At 34.7% G+C, this 20,074-nt stretch overlaps 1 protein-coding gene across 1 annotated transcript in view; it reads right to left on the reverse strand.

Moving 5' to 3' along the window:
- Positions 1-2,169: 2,169 nt before the first annotated feature.
- The window catches only part of CABLES1 (Cdk5 and Abl enzyme substrate 1), a 49,754-nt gene continuing 31,849 nt past the window's right edge, over positions 2,170-20,074 (reverse strand). Inside the window, exons 4-10 of the mRNA XM_070942344.1 lie at positions 19,960-20,037; positions 14,128-14,230; positions 13,665-13,821; positions 12,890-12,993; positions 7,609-7,715; positions 4,447-4,654; positions 2,170-3,823 (exon numbers count right to left, since the gene is read on the reverse strand). Coding sequence (XP_070798445.1) covers positions 3,683-3,823; positions 4,447-4,654; positions 7,609-7,715; positions 12,890-12,993; positions 13,665-13,821; positions 14,128-14,230; positions 19,960-20,037 — 898 coding nt within the window. The 3' untranslated portion in view covers positions 2,170-3,682. The remainder of the gene's footprint in view (positions 3,824-4,446; positions 4,655-7,608; positions 7,716-12,889; positions 12,994-13,664; positions 13,822-14,127; positions 14,231-19,959; positions 20,038-20,074) is intronic.

Consider the following 20,074-nt stretch of genomic DNA (forward strand, 5'->3'; position numbering starts at 1 on the left):
GTAGCTGAGATTGGATGTTTTTCTTTATAAGAAAAGGTTTCCATCTTGCTACCCTAGCCCCACTGCCCAGACATAAGAAAGAATACAGGAGATTGTTGTCACATGTAGTACACAATCCATACTTGCCAGAAATTCCTGCAGTTCCTTTAATATTACTGTTGGCCTCTTGGCTGCTTCTTGGACTAGTTTTGTTTTTTTCATTGATTCTGGAGGAACATCCAATTCTTGGTAATGTCACTGTTGTGCTCTTTTCTCCACATTTGATAACTCTCTTCACTGTGTTCCATGTTATATTGAATGCCTTGGGGAAAAAATTGTATCCTTCTCCTGGCTGATAGCTTCTAGCAATCTCTTTACAGACCATGGCTTTTGCTGTACAAGGCAACTGAGTAAATGTCAGTAAAATCCTACTTGCACAGCTGAACTTTATATGGGCTTGATCAGTCACTTTAATTGATGGCAGGTGTGAAATATCAGTTTGAATGTGATTGGTTAATTCTGAACACAGCCATATCCTTACTTACAAGAAGGTATGAACACTTATGCAGCCACATTATTCTAGTTTTTATTGTTATTTTTCTCTCAAAGATTCCAGTTTGTTTTTCAAAAGTAAAAACTTGAAAGAAATTGTTAAATAGAAAAAGCATGATTAGAAGTTTGATTTACAAAGGTGCAAATGAAATAAAATAAATGAAATAAAGATCCAGAGAAAGATAATTTTGGAGTTAACTACAAAGAATCCTTTCCATGGGAAAATAGTTTCATTTTGAATTTAAAAGCCATACTAAGATAAACTTTTTAAAATTGGAAATTAGAGGGAACTAAAGTTTATAATTAAGGGAGAAGAACATTTAAACTCAATTTACAGAACAAAGCAAAATATTTTAACATTGGATATTAAAGGATATTTTTGAACAATAAACTCATATGTTAATTTTAATAGAAAGTGCCTCTACAGATAGAGGAAGAAGTTCTATCTGACAATTGAGATTGATAAGAAAAAAAATGTTACACTGAGTATACAAAAATAAGCCAGCTGATTATTAATAATTAAAAGGGATATACAAATAAATCAAGAGAATGGTCTGGATAATTTTCCTATATTGGATTTTCAACCAAAAAAAATTAAATTTTGAAGGATTTTGTGAGAAGGGGGACAAAAAAAAAGTGAAAAGAAAGTCCTTTGACATTGAAGGCACTAAAAGATCAAAATTGTTAGACGTAAAAGTAAGGAATATAAAGTTGGTTTATTTGATCAAGTTAAAATATATTGTTATTTTTGTTAACCCTTATTGAACCCTTGCTGACATCAGAACTGAAATGACAATGTTTCATGGATTTGTTTATAGAGAGGAGATGAGCTATTGGAAGAAGAAATCATTTGTTGTATTTTAATAGAAGGTGATAAAGTTCTATTCTATTTTAATTTTGAATTAATTTTTACTGTTGTAATTATAATCTTTAATTAAATTACTATAAATATTCCTTGTTGCACTGAAAGTTCTAGTACTCTTGAATATTTGCACAAGGACTGGGATTGAGATGGAAAAAACACTTATCAAATAAGTAGGTGGCACAACTTTGGGTGAGATATGTAATAACCTTGAAGGCAGAAGCAAAATGCAAAACAACAGGTTGGCGGAATGAAAATGAGAGAATGAAATTTACCAAGACAAATACAAAATTCTTAAGAAAAATATGCAAAGGTATATGCGACCTGTTTTAGTAAAAATATTTCTGTAAAAAAGATGCTAGAATTGTAATTAATCATAAGCAATACTATAATCATCAATGACATGGCTATGAAAAATGTAGGTTCCATCAACTGAAGTGTAATTTCTGAATCAAATATGATTTGCTCTACTCTGCATTGCTCAGAACCTACTCTATGTAGTAGTGGATCTCATATAACTGTAGTCATGTCCCATTAATCAAAGCAAATAAATTAAAAGTCTACTATTGTTAAGCCTAAAGCCTTAGGTTCCATTTTTTCAATGTCTGAAATTAAGACAAAAGATTTTTGTTGTTGTAGTATTTTCATTTCTACTTCTGTTAATCCTAATCCTAATGACTGATAAAGAGGAACGAGAATAAAACAGTTGTTCAATTAATCTGCATTCCATGACAAACAATAAACACTTGATTTTATTTTAATTATTGTGCCAGTCATAGTCTGTACCAAGTGAATCAGCACTGGAAAAAGTGGGACATGAGCATAAACTATATATAAAAATAGTAATTTAATTACCTGATGCTTGTTCTATAGCATGTTATGAAGCACATCCAGCTGTCTGTCATCTTGCAAATTTGTGTGTGGGTGTGAGAATCTATGCATACATACATTTATTTAAAAATCAGAATACATGGAAATTGCAGCAGTTTGTCTAGGACAAGTCTGCTTTTTCGTTTTCAGTTTACACGTTGTATTTTATGAACATGCGCTTTATAAAGTTTTTAAGATTCCAGAGCAGTATGAAAAAGTGGCAATTTTAATGGCCCCTAATTTAAATTTGATTTTATACAGTCATTTCTAATGAAAACAACAATTGTTCAACAATAAAAATTTCTTACATTAGGTATGCATCTACTATGAAGGCCCAAGGCTGCTGCCGAATATGCCCTCAGCAGTACAACTTGGTTTTATAAAACACTGCTTAAACATAGAGCATCATCAATGTAACTTGGAATGCACTCTAACATAGAGTACAAAATAACAATACTACCAAGTGCAAATCTAACCATTTACACAGAGGGAAAAGTGCAGTGATTAGAAATAGCATGTTGCCTAAAACAAGATCTTCATATAATAGCATCTTTGTTTTGAACATCTGAATGGCATCACATACAAAGGTGAAAACATAAAACCAGTTATTTGTTTCTTGAACATGTAGCTTTTTTTCAGTACTATGAACTTGAAAAAAAAGTTGGTGTTGGGGTAATCAAATAATCAGGAATTACAAAATACTATCTGAGCTTATTCCAATGTAGCCATGTGTCTCTCTTCCAGTAGTTTTCGTAAAGCAAACAGAAAAAAGTTGTCCTCTGGTCTTTAGTAAACAATATCACTGCAATGATTCAAGGCTGCCACTGGGTTCCAAATCTGTCCAATATTTTGTACACAACTGAACAGTCTACCCACCCACCAGTAAAAGTGCACTTTCATTAACCGTTACAAAAATAGATTGGCACATTGTTGACAGAGTGACAATATAATCACAACCCATCATTGGTTTTGGCTCCATTCGTTAGGTGGATATCAGCTCTAGCAGTATATGCATCCAGTTCCAAGTGGGTCAACAGGATTTTTCAAAAAGTGTAAAAGAAAGGTGCTAATCCTCCTCGTTCTTTCATGAATTATTTGGGCAACCCAGTAAAGTTCTCTTTTGGTCCACAAAGTATTGTATGAATGTTCCACCCACTGCCACTCATATGTGAACTCATTCAACATTTGCACTGAGTAGTTAAACAGTTCATCTAGCCTGAGAAGTCTTAAGGAATTCACCGTTTTATTCCTAATATCTGGTTGAAAAACTGCATTGAAAAGAGAAGAAAGGGCACTGGGGCTTCTGCATCCTTTTTTTTTTTTTTCTTTTTTGCATTTTCAGTAGTAACTTGTTGCTTTTCTGAGCAAAATAGACAATAGTTTTTAAACCCCTCCCCCTTCTTGGAAGGGTAGCCTGTGCTAGGAATTCTGGATCAAGCGTCTGTAATGTGGCATCACTTCGTGTTCAGGTAGATGAAGAGCAAATTCCAAGGCCACTAACACCGGGAACTCAAAGGCAATCAACTCTCGCCTATTCAAGCGGAGTTTTTCTTCCAGTTTCTGTAACATAGCCAACAGTTGCAGCTTAGTATTTTAGGATACTAATTGTAGGAAAGTACTTAAAATAACTTCCCCTAATTTTATTTATACATTCAAATAGAATCTGCCCAACCGGTTTGATCAGTCAGCATTGGTGCACTCCAGATTCATTAATTCAACAATGCTACCTCCAGGACCCTAGAAGTGCATATTCTCCATAGCAGCACCTACCCTCTGGAATTAACTTTCTCCCAAGATCTGAACAGCCCCCCATCCAACTGGTATTTTAAAGGGTCCTGAAGACATGGCTGTTTGCCCAGGCTTTTAGTGAGGATATTTGGTGACCCTTTCTTTCTTTTCCTTGTTGTATGCTCTGTTATTCCTGCTCTTCTATTATGTGTTCATTTTGGTTTTGCACATCTCCCTATGTTTAAGTATTTTTAACATTTTGTAAACCACCCAGAGTTGCTGGGAGTTGAACAGCATAAAAATTTAATAAATTATTAGTATTATCAAAATAGAATTTCCTAATCATTTAAATTATTTTTCAAACAAATGTAATACTTGATGTAATGACCACAGAAGAAGACACAACCCTTCCCAATACTTTTTTATGGCAAAAATTAGTGGCCAGAGATACTTACATCTATAAGATGCCTGACTTCATGCTTTTTGATGTCACTGCCAATTTTGGCAGCTAGTAAGACGCATGCTCCAGCACAGAGCTTTCTGTTTTGCTTGTTGAGTTTTCCTTTGAGAGCAAGCTTTTCAAAATAGACAAAGGCCATAGCCACAGTAGGCTCCTCAAAACCACACTCTTCTTGAGCTAGTTTGCGCATTTCTCGCTTCAAGCTGAAAGAGGAAGGGAAGTAAGTTATGTTGCCAAAGAAAACTGAAAATAATAACAATGTCTGTAATTTAGAAATCTTGCCTAAATATACATAGCTGAAATATTTGTAGTATTATGTTGCACATTATTCTCAGTACATGTAATTGTTTATGCCTTCTGTATTTCTGAACACTGAAATGTCCATGTTTGAAACCATACCTAGTTACTTACACAATAATATGCCTAGTATCTTCAAAGTGCTGAACAAGGCAAGATTCTAGGTAAAGAAACCAACATAGCAAGGGACTGAACTGCTTAAAAGGCTTCTTGGCAAGCAGAAATTCTAATCTAACAGCTCTTTCTTATTTTTGCTGTTCCTACTCTACCTTCCAGAATAGGGTTACACTGCTCTCTCTGGGCTGAAAGCCACACCTAGCCTTTAGGTTAGCATGCTATGAAAAATATGTGAAGGCCAAGGCAGGGAAGTGCTCTTGTTATACTTTCCCCTGTGCAACGGCAAAACTATAAAGAGTTTCCTAAACTTCTGGACAATTGCAAATAATAATTTGCAAATATAAGTTACAACTCTCTTCTTTTCTCTTACTCATGTTTTTGGACTGCAAGTACACAATATATCAATATATCATACAAAGGACATTAAATTTATATAAAAACAATAAGAGGCTAGGAGCCTTGATAGTACAGTGGTTTAATGCACCCTGTTATTAACACAGCTGCCTGCAATTTCTGCTGGTTCGAATCTCTCCAAGGCTCAAGGTTGACTCAGCCTTCCATCCTTTCTAAGGTAGGTGAAATGAGGACCCAGTTTGTGGGGGCAATAAGCTGACTTTGTATAAAATATACAAAAGAATGAAGGCTATTGCTTAGCGCATTGTAAGACGCCCTGAGTCTCTGGAGAAGGGCGGCATATAAATCAAATTAAAAAAAAAAAGAGATCTTAATCAATGGACTACAAAAAAAGAGGTAAATAAGCATATGCAATATACTGAAACTATTCCAGCTGGTTAACTGGAACTTGGATATCACCAATTTGCTTGTCCGGGTAGTTTCTCAACTATACATAGTTGATTTCCCAAAGCTGTTTTTATCATCTAAATGGAGGATGGCTGTTCTTTTTTGTAACCAAGTAATCAAAATTTGAAACCAGCAGTTAAAACTTGATTAGTGCTAATCAAAAATGGTAACCATTTTGAGATCTATCCAACCCATGAACTCATCCACCTCTTCCTGTGTTACTAGCTTTACTGGCACTTTTCCTTTTGTCTAAAGAATTACATCTGTACACTTATTAGTATTTGCCTAACTGTACTCCATGAATGCTTCTTTTTCAATCTGTGTTAGTATTGATTGACTTTATTTTTTTCTATCCATGTGATTTTCTTGATAAAAACACAGACATGATTTATGACTGCCGTCAACTGTGCAGTACCTTGCCATTGTAACTAAAGTGATCATCTATCTCTGGCAATTTCCTATATCAATGCTGCCCAATGTTGGTATCTAATTGCTTTAATTGGGCAGCTGAGATGATCTGAACATCTTGGGTGACCCTGCTAGGAAAATCGGCACACTCTCCCAACATTCTTCACTCATCCCTCTGAGGAATACTACTAACAGGATGATGAGGCAGCACAGCAGAGGGAGGATGTTAGAAGTAGGGAATGTTTTTTTAATGAAAAATAAGTTGTAGGTCAACAAAAAATGAAAAATAAGCAAGAAATGGATTTTATTTATTTATATCCCGGCTTTATTATTTTATAAATCACTCAAGGGAGTAAACGTACCTAATACTCCCTCCTTCTCCTATTTTCCCAACAACTCTTTGAGGTGGGTGGGGCTGAGAGAGATGGACTGGCTCACAGTCACCCAGCCAACTTTCATGCCTAAAGCAGGACTTGAACTCATGGTGGTCCAGCCTGTTACCTTAACTATTAGAACAAACTGGCTCGCTACATTATATATTTCATGCAATGCTCATTTTGAACATTTGCAATTCCCTGTCTTCCACTCTTACCTCTTCTATCCTGCCAAGCAGGCCTTAAGAAACAGGCTCCTGCTTGAGATCTCAACTAAGATTAAGCAAATGCTTTTTGAAACCAGGCAAAGGTCATACGCTCCTGTAAATAGCCATGATAATCTATTTTTTTACATGTGTATAGAAGGAAAAATATTTTTTCTATAAGTTTTCCTATGTTAGGGCTTGTTTACACAATGTGGGGGCGCATGTGCACTTGTGGAAGTTTATAGATAGATATAGATGTATATGTACAGTACATGTATTTACACACATATGCAAAGTAGGAAGTATTTGTATAATGCTATAAACAATTGAAGACCATCTGCCAAATATCTTGGCTACACATGTCAACTGAAAAGATTATTTACATCCTCACGTTTTCAAATTTAAGACTGTACAGCACAGAAAATGCTGTAAAATATATTAAATTGCTCACAAAAATATTCAGGATAAATATGCACAGGAAAACATGGATTTTTACAAAAAACCAAAACTTGTGAATTCAGTAGAACAAGGTTAGAATGAATTTAAATTTACAAAAATGAACAAAGAAGAAAATTAAATATTTGCCAATCCCTTAGCAGTCATTAATAAAATGCAATTATGATAAATTGTTCCATCAACTGATCCTGTTAATGAATCTCAATTTCTTGTCTGTCCTTAAACTATCCAATAGGAAATTTTTCTGTTTTGTCTACTGCCTTTACAAAAGTTCTCACCTCCCTTAAGTCTTTCCTTTCAGCATTTATATTTAATTATTAAAACACTGCAAGTCAATAATATATACTTAGGTACATGTGCTATCTTATTTACTGAACATCTGATCAGGAAGCAGCTGATTGTTTAGTGTCCTTAAAGGTCATTTTGCAGAAAATCTACTGTTAATGTTTTACCTCCCTATAATAAATATATCAAAGGGTAGTTGCCTGGGATTAATACCTTCTTATTTTACTGAGTGTCAATTTGATGTGAGGAAACTTCTCCTTGAAGGTCTCATTCATATCTTTCTTAAGGTCCGATGGCTTCACATAATCAATGACTGTAGTCTGTAATATATTACAAACAAGATTTAATATCCATTTGGCATTAGAATTGCTGCCTCTTCCTTTTCCTCTTCCTTTCAAAAATTACCATGGTAATTATTTTCTAACTGTTTTATCAAAGAACAATAAAACAGTTTGTGGTATTTTAAAAACAATATAAATATCATTGCATAGGCTTTCATAAGCTCAAGATTTCTTTATCAATATCCACAAATAGTGTGAATGTGGGTGCAACGTGCATGGATGCATGGACACACACACACACACACACACACACACACACACACACACAAATACATTACTAATTACTTTTTCACAATTGGCTGGGTCAAGAAGCAAAGGGCAACAGTAGGTTTGCATGTAGGCTACTCTGAATTTAATTGCTGGGAACAATTCTTCAGAGAGACGTGCCGAGCAGAACTTTTGCAGGTTGTAAATGAGTTGCTCAAGCCAATCTGGAAGCTGGCTACTTACAATACCCACAATGCACTTTGAATGTAAAGTTACTCATGTACACATCAAATTGAGTGGTTACAAGCCCTACTGAAGTATCATGTAGTTGAGGATTTATGGGATCTAGTTCATAGTTATGGTTTAAGCATTTGGACAGATGCCCATAGAGATCAGGCTTATTCTTTGATGCTTACCTATCATAACTCATAAGATCTAGCAGGAAGGATGGTGGCCAATAAGTTACATATACTTTTAGGAAGCCAATTACTCAGACTAGAGGTAAGCAATCTTGTAGAGAAGCCATATTTTTTAAATATGAGATTCCTCAAAAAATCTCAAGGGGTAAAGCCAATAATACTGTGTTGTTATGAAAGTGGCATGGTTCTTGGAAGAAGAGAAAATGTAGTATAAAACAGATACATTAAACCTAACAGAGGTTTCACAAAACTATTTAAATTTTTATTTTCCGAAAAAAAAACTCACAACTGTGCCATTGAAAAGAGATATTCTAGTATATTTTAATACCATGATCTTGGATAGTTTAGGGAAACCTTCTATCCCAGGAGCAACTCATTTAATAATTTTACATCTGCACAACTGGATCCCATTGGAGAAGCCACTGGTAATTGTGGTTTGGATTGTTATCCCATAAAATCACAGTTCTCAGTGGCTTCTCCAGTGGGATCAGTTCTATCTCTTCATTTTATTTGTCTTAAGAGAGGTTATGTGAATGCAGTGGTGGGCTAGATATAGATCAATATACTGAATCTGAATCTGACAGAACTGTTATATACAAATAGCTCTCAAGTTTCAGAATTAGGGAGATGGTCTGTATTTTTTGCCTCTAAGAAACAAGTTTGTACTTTATGGTCCTCCTTGACCCCAAACTAGAAAAATAGATACATGTCTCTTCAACGGTGCTTACATTCAGGATTTCCACTAGCTATTAATTATGGTAATTTTTAATTTTTACATATGATTATCTATCTATCTATCTATCTATCTATCTATCTATCTATCTATCTATCTATCTGTCTGTCTGTCTGTCTGTCTGTCTGTCTTTCACATTTTTGAACTGATCACCTTAGAAAAGGACTCTTGGTGGTGTACAATAAAAGCATTATACTTTCATTTTTTATGTGTGTTCTATAATAAGAAAGGTCTACAACTACTAGATAAATAAAAATAAGATTCACAGTAGTAATGAAGTTGAAAGATTTGTTTTTAATCTTCAAAATATTAATGAGTTCATTAGCTTGCTAGAAGATTCTACAAACTAAATTCTATGTCTAGAAAGTATTTCTGCCTATGCAGGCTTTTTAAGCTACAAATTTCACAATGTACATGTAGTTTCTGTACTGTTTTGCTCTTGAATTATTAAGTAAATAAATTTCATATTTCTAATGAAGGTGCTAAGAAATTCACTTAACTTCTAATATTACACCATGTGGTTGAATTGGTTAAAAATACAGGCTATTTGTTCATAATGGTTCAAAGTTATGATGGTGTTGAATGAAGGAATTTACAATCCATGCCAGAAGTTATGGCTATAGCAGCGCCCTCACAGTTGTGTAATCAAAATTCAGGTGATTGGCAGTTAACCCGCACTTATGACTGCAGGAATGCTGCAATTTCCCCACTCACCAATTCCCTCCCATCCCTTCTATGCCCTTATGGGCCAGCGCTGTGGCTGCCAAGTGCCACTATGCATGGTATTAAAAAGTTACAGTTTTGGGGTGATAGGCGGGTGGGGAGAGTTGCAGCACCCCTCCAGTGAATTTGAAAAATAATGCAAGTCACTACATCTTTTATTATTGCCTATATATTATTGGGGAAGAATAAAACAGAGTTGCCAGAGATTCTTTATGAAGTTCTGAAGTGTAAAAAAATCTCAGAATGCAGAAAGATTAATTTTATTAATCTTTAAAAAATATAAAGGCCAAGAAAATACCAAATGACATGTCCAGTTTTTCATCCCTAAACAGTGTTGAATGTGGCAGACTGTTTACTTTTGAAGGCATGAAATATGTTGTTAGCACTTAAATGTAAGAGAACAGCTGGCATGAGTCCATTGGAACTGGTAGCTATTTATCCTGGCAGACATTCAACTGTTCAGCTAGACACAGCAAGCAGACTAATCCCCTTCAGTGGAATGGACAACTAAATATGAGGCGCTCCCCTGCAGCACAATTTAAGTCCTTTTGAATTTCTACTATAACTCACTGTTGAGACAAGTCACCATGGAGTATTTCTTGACTATGAAAGCAATTCTAAATAATTCCTGAGGTTTTCCAGTAACTATCAAATTTGGAAACAACCTGAAGCAAAATCATATCTCCCCATACAATTTTTTTCAATAATTTCCAAGCTGGAAAAAGATTAAACATTTGCAAATTGTAATATAAAGAAGCATCATATATTGTAAGTTATATGCAGAAATTTCTGGATCTGCGCAGCTATTTCTTATTTTCCAAATTAATCAACATCAAAGCATTCAGACATGCTATGGTGCAAGAAATTTGGCTGCGGACACCACCCTTATTTTTAGGTAAGCCTGAAATAAAGTGATGCTACTTTAAAAGCTTCATTAATTTTAGTGCTGGGATTTCTTAAAGCGGTGACATCTATTTTCAAGTTTATATAACATCTAAAATGGTCAATGGATGGTTCAGTTATACTGTCCTTCCATGAAGTCTGAAAAGCTTCCAAATTACTTTCAAAGTAGTTACTTTGCCATGGCACTTTAGAAATAGACCGAATAATGCAATGTATTTTTTTTTAAAAAAAAATCACTTCAGCCCAAGCAGAAGTCTTTCAGGACTGTTTGCCTGTATCAGTTCTTGGATAACTCATCATCTTAAATATTATTGCATAGTGTAGTGCCAGGTAAAGCTACTTCAGGAGAAATCCAATGCTGTACATGCAGTCATTTATTGATACACTTTCTATTTTCTTCTTCCTTCTGCAGAATTCTGAAGAAATGTCCCTCCTCAACATTTGTTGGAAACATCCTCAATCTACAAGAATAGATTTGGAAATGGGAGGATGGAACTGCAAGGGGTAACATAAATTATATTTTCTCCCATGCATCTGACAAAGCTATTTTGTAATGGAATGGGTGGAATGGACTACACTGGAATATAACCTTCTGCCAGACTGTAAACAGATGTATTTTTCAGTACACAAGCTGACAAATACATAGCCCTGCCAAAAAATTCTGTTTTTAACCTAGACATAGAGATTGGGCTAGCTAGCTGCAACTACAATCTATTTCCCTGCCCTTCAAACCACACACATAGAAATTCATATTCCTTGAGAAACAAGTAGTGGAGGAAGAAGACCCGGTTTGCATTTGTTCTTTCCCTTTTAAACCACTGTTGAAATGATACGTCCCAGAGTACAATATTCTTAGTATGACTAGTGGAAATACTTTATGTCAAGCACCTTCCAAAGCATGCTCCATAAACTTATGCAGTGCTATCAAGGCACATTTCTTTGAATAAATCCAAATGCCTCAAATTTTTAAAAAAATTGTGGGTTTTTTTTTGGGGGGGGCAAATTCTGTCCTAATTTTGTTTATTATGTCCCTAGACTACCAAAATAATTCTACTCTCAGACTAGAACAAAAACAACAAAACAAGAGTGCAAGAGTGGGATGTTTGACCACAATGTACAAAAGCTGGTTTACACCACTATTTCAGATCATTTTGTATATTCTACTTTGACCCATCCCATGTATGTATGTATATGTCTGTCCTCACCCATGAGGGAGAACAATTTTATAAGACTGCAGCTGCCAAGCTCTAATGACATAAGCCTGCCAACAAATGACTGCTTAATTACAAACTAGATTTCAGCACGCAGAGAACAAACTGTTCCATGCTGACACAAGGGCCACTTTCAGTTCGGCACCCTTGTAAAATGTAGCAATTAAAATAACTATTCTCCTCAATGTTGCAGATTATTTTGGCTTTTTGCTATACAGTGAGCAGAATCCAATGTCATGCAAGTGGAAACCTCCTTGTGCACAATTTTTTTTTTGTTTTTCTCCGCAACCCTTCAATTTTCTTCCACATATTCACCCTCAAACTCTGTTCCTGATGGCTGAGGACTAGAAAGCCAAACAATTTAAGTTAGTTTTGTAACTAACTGTTTATACAACGAGATCTACACATAATGCATTTGATAGTAGCTACACTGGAATGATTCATTATCACAATTAGACCTATGTTTGCTGTTGGATGTCCAGCTTGTAAACTGTATAGTATGATTTACTGGAATATCACATGAACCGGCTCTCAATATCAGCATTATTGATTGTTTTCTCTTTTAAGGAAGGATGAATTATAACTCTTAGCAGCAGCAGCAAAATTTTCTGAAATCTAAATGGAAGTTGAAACAGTCCCTTTTATGAAATATTACAAGATGCCAATAAACAGAAAAGCAGTATCTCAAGAGTAATAGAGGGCATATAAGAAAATAGGAGGGCAGCTATTCCATAAAAAATGCATTAAGGCACACTTGATGTTATTGAAGCATGAAGAAAAATCAAATGGTATTTCACTGTCCTTTTCTTTCATTGTAAGCACAATTCTACGAATGCTATTCCAATTTCGGTACAATCATAATAATGTTACCCACAGACTACATAATAGTAATCAAGCCATATAAAAATCTATTATAACTGAAAAACTACCTGTCATATTACTGAGTATTATACTCACCATATAGGAAGGAAATATCAGCACCCGCTTATGTTTTCCACATGGCCACTGAGGATCATCTAGAAGATTAGGGTTGTATTCAGTGTAATCTCCCAAGTCACTGCCTACGAAGAATATTAATAAAAAGAAGCAACTACATGAAACCTAAACAACAGCAGTCAAATGGATAATCAAATTATATAATATTGTCTGCCTTCATTTTTGTATCTGAAATATATATTTAATACTAAATGGGGTGAGCCAGGGTATAAAGCTGATATAGTTTCCAATGACAATTTAGGACTGAAGTAGATTGATGGATAGGTACAAGAAATATAAGTAAAAGAATCACATGATGTAGATCAGAAAAGAAAGCAGGCTTCATAAATGATAAACCATGAATTGTATATCAGCTCTATTATTAGATCAAGGTAGAGGCTAACATAACTACTATATTTTTTCACATCATGTTTGTAGAAAATGAACTTATTGGAGACTGAATAATGTCAGTGAAATGCTTGATCTACGAATAGCTACGCTGCACTGAGTGAGCATCTACAATGAGCAAACTTGCTTAGTCACAAAATGTCTTAGCTTTTGGTTATATGCTAAAGCAAAGCATCCCATCAATATCAACAGCTCTTGCATTATTCATGAATATTATTATTTGATTTCATAGTATAACAGAGGAAAAGCACAATGCAGCAGATGTATAGAATGTGTCCAATGTTAGCTTTGTCACATCATTTCATAATAGCCAATTCAATCATATGTGCATATGCTATTAATAGACTACCTGTATCTATGCTCCCTTGGGTGCTATTAGCTCTTCCCAATGAAAGGCTACGATGGCTTGCATTACGAAATTGTGAAAAGGATGAGGTCGAGTCTATCGTGTTTCTCCGTGTCCCCAAGGCATTGGTTGGAAAGAGAAACTGGGTATAAGAAACAGTCTAATCAAGAAGAAAAGAAAAAAAAATATTCAAGTTGAGAGAACACATAGAAGATGAACCAGAAACTATTTATAGAAAAATAATTTAACAATTCAACTTGATTATGGTTATTGATAGTTGGCGGTAAATTCCATTAAATGCAGTGAAGCTTACTCTCTGGAAGGAGATTAATGATTCTGGCATAAACTTACAAATGAACTGAATAATCTAATGTTGTTTAGTAATAACCACTCATTTCTCCAAAGATACTAATTGAGTGTAGTTTATGATTTCAGAGACTATATTTTGAAGAATGAGTATCCATACCTTTCCATTAGCTCCTAATTCCACACCTTCAAGGCCAACTATGTCTTTCAAGCAAACACCTGCAGTAGAATGACATTGCCTTCCACCTTCTGTTTTCATATCTCTGTGAAATAAAACCAGTAATGCATATCCGTTTTAGAATTATGTGGAAATGCTGATTTTAAAAATGATCCTGTTTATTACTTCTGTAGTTTTGTATAGGAGAAAAATGAAGAAGATAAAGAATGCAATAAAATAACTTCAAATTCATGTAAAATTTCAATCAATGTCAGGAAATGTTTGGAAGAAATACAGAATCTGTTAATCCACAAATCACATCATCTGTTATCCCAGATGGCAAGATGGAGTTACAAACCCCACCCCCACTTGTAGCTCTTCGCTACTATATCTTGATCATCTTGGTTTTTGCAACCAAGTTATAGTAATCTTAGTGGATTAAATAGATTACATTTTGTAACTGCAAAATGTACATTAAGATGCAAAAAAAACAAACAGCAAAAAATCAATAAAATGTCTACATATTTGCAATATGTAGACATTGTATGTCTATTAAATGTTTTATTAAATTATGTTTTATTAAATAAAACATTTATTAAATGTTTTACTTTATACTTGAAAATAGAAAATGTTTTATTTTTACAGTAAAAATAAAAAACCTTTTTAAAACCCCGAAAGAAATCCTGTTACATAGCAATACCATAACCATGAAGTTGTTATGAATTTAAGACCTGTATTGTTTCAATGTAGTTCTACTCACAAATATTTTCCATTTAGTTGAAGAAATAGCAAACACTCTTATAAAAAATTCATTTGTCCCCTTTATTGGAATAAATGGGGATATCTACACATGGACATCTACAAAGGACAGGGAAACAAATGACCAGAAAGCCAACTCTACCACTTACCTTCATGCAGCATTGTGATGCAAGTATGAAAGGACAGAGCTTGTGCTGTGACATCAAAGCACATGGTCATTATGCTACATTGCTGATGGCTAATGACTCTTATGTATCTATGGCCAGAGGAGCATATATTGACTGGGTTCACAGATCAAGCAAAACCATGGTGTGAATTATTTTATTTTTCTTAGTGTTCTGGGCAAATTAAATGCCCAGACTCGTTTATTATGTGATGTGGGGCAAATAAATTTAATATATAAATAAGGTTAAAAATCATGATTTACTGTTTTGTATGATATGTAAAGTCAGCTTACCGATAAAGCAAACTTCACCTTAGCATAAATCAAGCCACTGGATGAGATATGATTAAAAGAATTTAATTAAAGGGAGGATTGGTTAATTAAGGCCTCCTTAACCTTAGTTGTGTGTTACAAAGCAGCTTCATTAGGTAACCAACAGAGGAGTTCTTATGTCCATGGATAGATGCTTCCCTTAAAAAAATCACATTTTACATGTTCTACTGTCATCAGATGTTATGGTATACTTGAAAAACAGATCTCAATCAGGGGTGAAATCCAGCAGGTTCTGACAGGTTCTGGAGAACCAGTAGCAGAACTTTTGAGTAGTTAGGAGAACCGGCAAATGCCACCTCTGGCTGGCTCCAGAGTGGGGTTGGAATGGAGATTTTACAATATCCTTCCCCCAGGAGTGGGGAGGGAATGGGGATTTTGCAGTATTCTTCCCCTGCCACGCCCACCAAGCCATGCCCAGAGATTCGGTAGTAAAAAAATTTGGATTTCATCACTGATCTCGATCTAATCTATTTTATCATTAATGTGATAAAAGATGCTGGCAATTATTGTTAGAGGAAAAAGCACACACAAGGGAATAGGGAAACATTTCTTTTCATTCTCTAATAAAAATGTCCCTCTTCTGAGACTATTTCATAACTTATTCATTTCATTTGACTAAAATGCCACATGTTTTATCCTTAGTCCCCTAAATTTCTTTTAGGAAGCCATAGTATTACTTTCATATCTCTTAGTTCAATATATAATTTACTTTATGTAAGACTTTTTTCCCTTTTATTTCATTTATGAGAAGCTTAGAAACAATAATTTATGCTATAAACAAACATAAATTGGCATTTGTTGTAGGAATTCTAGATAACATTAACATTAAAGCAACCATATACTTGAAACCATATGAAATATCTCTTAGTTTTACTTATTGCACAAAAACGCTGCCCTGAAAGCTCAAAAAGTTAACCAAGTAAATATTTGTAAATATAACAGAAGGAAATTACAAGACAATAACAACTTATCTGGAAGAAGCTAAAAAATTATTATTCTTTATTTATTTATTTGTTCCCCAAATATATAGTATTTTCTGAAAAGTGACTTCTTAAAGAAAAAATTGTTATGTGGAAAATGTATCATGTGTTACGTGGACTGCTGGATATTAATGTTTCTTTTAATTTTGTATCATTTGAACTCAGGGAAAAACAACTACATCACATTTATTTCCATTCTGATTAAAATATACTTCATCTTAAACTGTGCCCATTTTGCTTTCATTTTTAAAATTTTAATTGTGAAACAGTGATACAAACTTGATTTATAATTTAACTTTTCTTGAATTAGATGGAACATGCTTGCAACAGGAATAATTCATCAGAATGTTGTTAAATATTCTTTAATAAACATTGCTGAGGCAAAAGTCAAGGCCTGGCTCATCTGGAAGATTCTAACAGTCTTCCTCTCATTGCCAATGTTTTTAGAGTTCCTGAAATTCTTTAGTTTGTTTTGTTTACTCCCCATTTCATCAAGCTTCTTCTTCATAATATGAACTCAGATTATCAGCGATCTAATTACAAACAACACATCATCAAGCAGGCAGTCAGAATTATTACTAAAATAATGTTAGGGCAATTCATCATAAAGGAATGTTTCCTAAATGATATTGTATGATGTGGTCTTCTGGTGGCTAAAAATGCATACAAGTGCAAGGAAATAAAATTGTTCAAATATATGTTTTATTTCATCACCTGGATACAGGGTTGGAAAATTAGGTGCACTTTTTTCAGTTCAACCCTTCAATTTATCTCTTTAGTTATACAAGAAAGTTCATGTTTATAAATATGTTCTTTCTCTTATACTGTATACAGTGGTACCTCGGTACTCATTGTTAATTGGTTCTGGGAAGCGCAATGAGTAGTAAAAACGAGTGCCAAAAAAACATGTGACTTACCATGTGACCTATTTTTTGGCCAGGAAGGACTTCCTACTTCAGTCACTTTCGCAGCATGGCTGATGTCCTGTCCATTCTCCATGGCCGTCCCCTTTTCCTATCTCAGTGTGTCAGGTACCAAACAACAAGTACCAGAACAACATTTTCAGGTCAAAATACATAGAATACCAAATTCAACGAGTTTTGAAGCAGTCAAGTACGAGGTACCACTGTACTAATGAAAGTTAAATTCAACAGCATGTCTTCCATGGACTGTGTGATTTCAAAATATTATTTTTAAGATAACAATAACCAATAAACCTCTAGATTAGAGAGAACACATCGGTGTGATGTGAAAAAAAACACTGTTTAAAAAACATGGATTAGCATTGAGGGTGAACTGCTCTATAGTAAAAAACAAACCTGTATTTTTGTATTCCCCTTCTCTCTTTCTCTCACATACATATATCAAATGAAAGCTATCCTTACACAGAGTGGGACAACTCACCATGACCAACTTACCACGGGGCAACTTGCCACAGGACAATTCAACAAATACAAAAATTACATTAATTTCAAGAGAACCATGGTCAATAATAATACAATCCATAAATACAAGAGCTACAATAATTTCAATGACAATGTGGTTACCAATAATAAAAGTAATTGAATGAAACAATTAATATAGCGTTGAATTGTCCCGCGGCAAGTTGGCCTGTGGCAAGTTGGCCATGAATAATTTGCCACATAAACAATATAAACAATGTTGTAAATTGCAGTCATGTGAACACAGGACACTGCAAACAGCTATACACGTGGAGCCGTTGCCGAGGCCTAAAATGTGATCATATGACTGTGGAGAGGCGGCCGTTGGAAACCTGAATCTGGGACATTAGTGCTGAGGCCCTGAGAAGATCTATGGAAATTTCAACAGTTGCTAAGCAGCCAGTCTTAAGTTGAGGACTACCTGTATAAGTACATTATTATGTCCTTTCCTGTTGCAGAATTGGGAAACATCACTATTCTAAAGCTAGTAGTTGCTTTGAGAGATTATTATCACCAATGATCAATCTTCTAAAGCAAAGAAATCTTAAATTACCCCTCTAAAATCTTCAGTCCAAATAATTACTACCTTCCACTTTCTTTCCTGGTTAATAGCTTTTTCACTGTATCAATTAGCAATTAAATGCAAAGAAGCAGTTAACATAATTTACAATTTGAATGAAATGGTTTGTGGTCAAAATAACTACCCTTTTATAAAAGTACCTAGTTCCTGATCCTTTAACTGCACCTATTTTACTTATTTTACTTATCATTGAATGTTTGGCTTTATTTATTATTTATTTTATTTATTAAATTTATTTGCTGCCCATCTTATTTTGAAGCAACTCTGGGCATCTTATAGCAGTAAAAGCATTAAAATAATAAAGGATAAATATTTCTAAAATAATAAAAAGGGAAATTACAATGAAAAATAGAATTATAGTTCAAAGATGGGGAAGAAGCAGGATGTGTGTTGGGAGGGGGAGGTAGAATTGCCTTTTAAGTCCTCAACCACCTCTAGTGTGAAGCTCCCCCATGGGGGCCCCAAACCGTCTGGCAGAGCTGGGTGTTCAAGCCTTTATGGGAGGTCAGAATGGTGGAAGCTGATCTCACTTCAGAGGGTAAATTGCTCCAAAGGGCAGGAGCCATGGCAGAGGTGGCAGAGAAGGCCCTTCTCCTCGATCCTGCCAACTGGAATTCCTTGAGTGCTGGGGCCCACAGCATGTTTCCTCTGTTGGCATGGGTGGTGCAGGCCAATTCCAGTGTAGTCAGACGATTGATATCTCCTTTTTCAATGAATTTACATGGTACAGTATATGCTAACTCAGCACAGAACCAGCTGCTCTTTTCAGCAACTATATCAATGTTCACATGATAGCCATTCATGTTACACAGTACTGATTAGACTTAATATCTCATTTTAATCTACCTCATTTTATAAAAAAAGGGAGCAATTATTGTCAAATTGCAGTTCTAACTAATTTGCCTTCAAAATCTTTAGGAAACAGAGGCTATGACTGAGCTTCTTGTTAATCTCTATTCATCCTATGTGCTACAGCATATTTAGTTTTAGAAGAATAAATAATAAAATGCCTGAAAATCATCTGTTCTATATTTACATGTTTATTTAAAAAGTATATTTAATATAGTGAATACTTTTACTTTTGCCCTGCAATATAACCCCTTGTTGAATTGTTCTTCTTAAATGTTCTTCTACTGAAGAGTAAGAAGAGATCCTGTGACAAAGCCAATTCATTTCTACATCTTACCACATCACTACTTCTTGCTTGATTACAATGGGCCCCTTCTAAGAAGGCAAATCCCAAATGCTGCAAAGTAATTATATCTGTAGATGTTGTTTTTCTGTCAAAAACAAACTTTATACATTTATTCAAATGTATAGGCTGCCTGACTCTCAAATGACTCTGGGTGTCAACTAAAAACCAACTAATTAAAAAAATACAACTAGAAGACCAAAGACAAAGAACCAAACCCACAAAACCAAATCAAACCAAACTGGAGTTGTCTTCAACAATTTTCAGTTGGGCAGAGATTGTAATTAAGTTAAGGTATCCTTTTCCTGAAATGACAGCTGTGGCATCCATATTGTAAGTCACACTTAATGTATGCTCAGAAAAAAACTATGAAAAAGTATACATACCCAACATGGCTACAATCCCGATATGGCAGCACTGAAAATATGCTGCAGAAGGATCTTCTGCCACTAATAAGGACTATTCTAGAAGGCAAACAAGATAAAGGATATGATCTAGAGT

Source organism: Pituophis catenifer, unplaced genomic scaffold, assembly GCF_029215685.1.
Source record: "Pituophis catenifer annectens isolate HBS135680 unplaced genomic scaffold, rPitCat1.0.hap2 SCAF_3, whole genome shotgun sequence".
Taxonomy (NCBI): Eukaryota; Metazoa; Chordata; class Lepidosauria; order Squamata; family Colubridae; genus Pituophis; species Pituophis catenifer.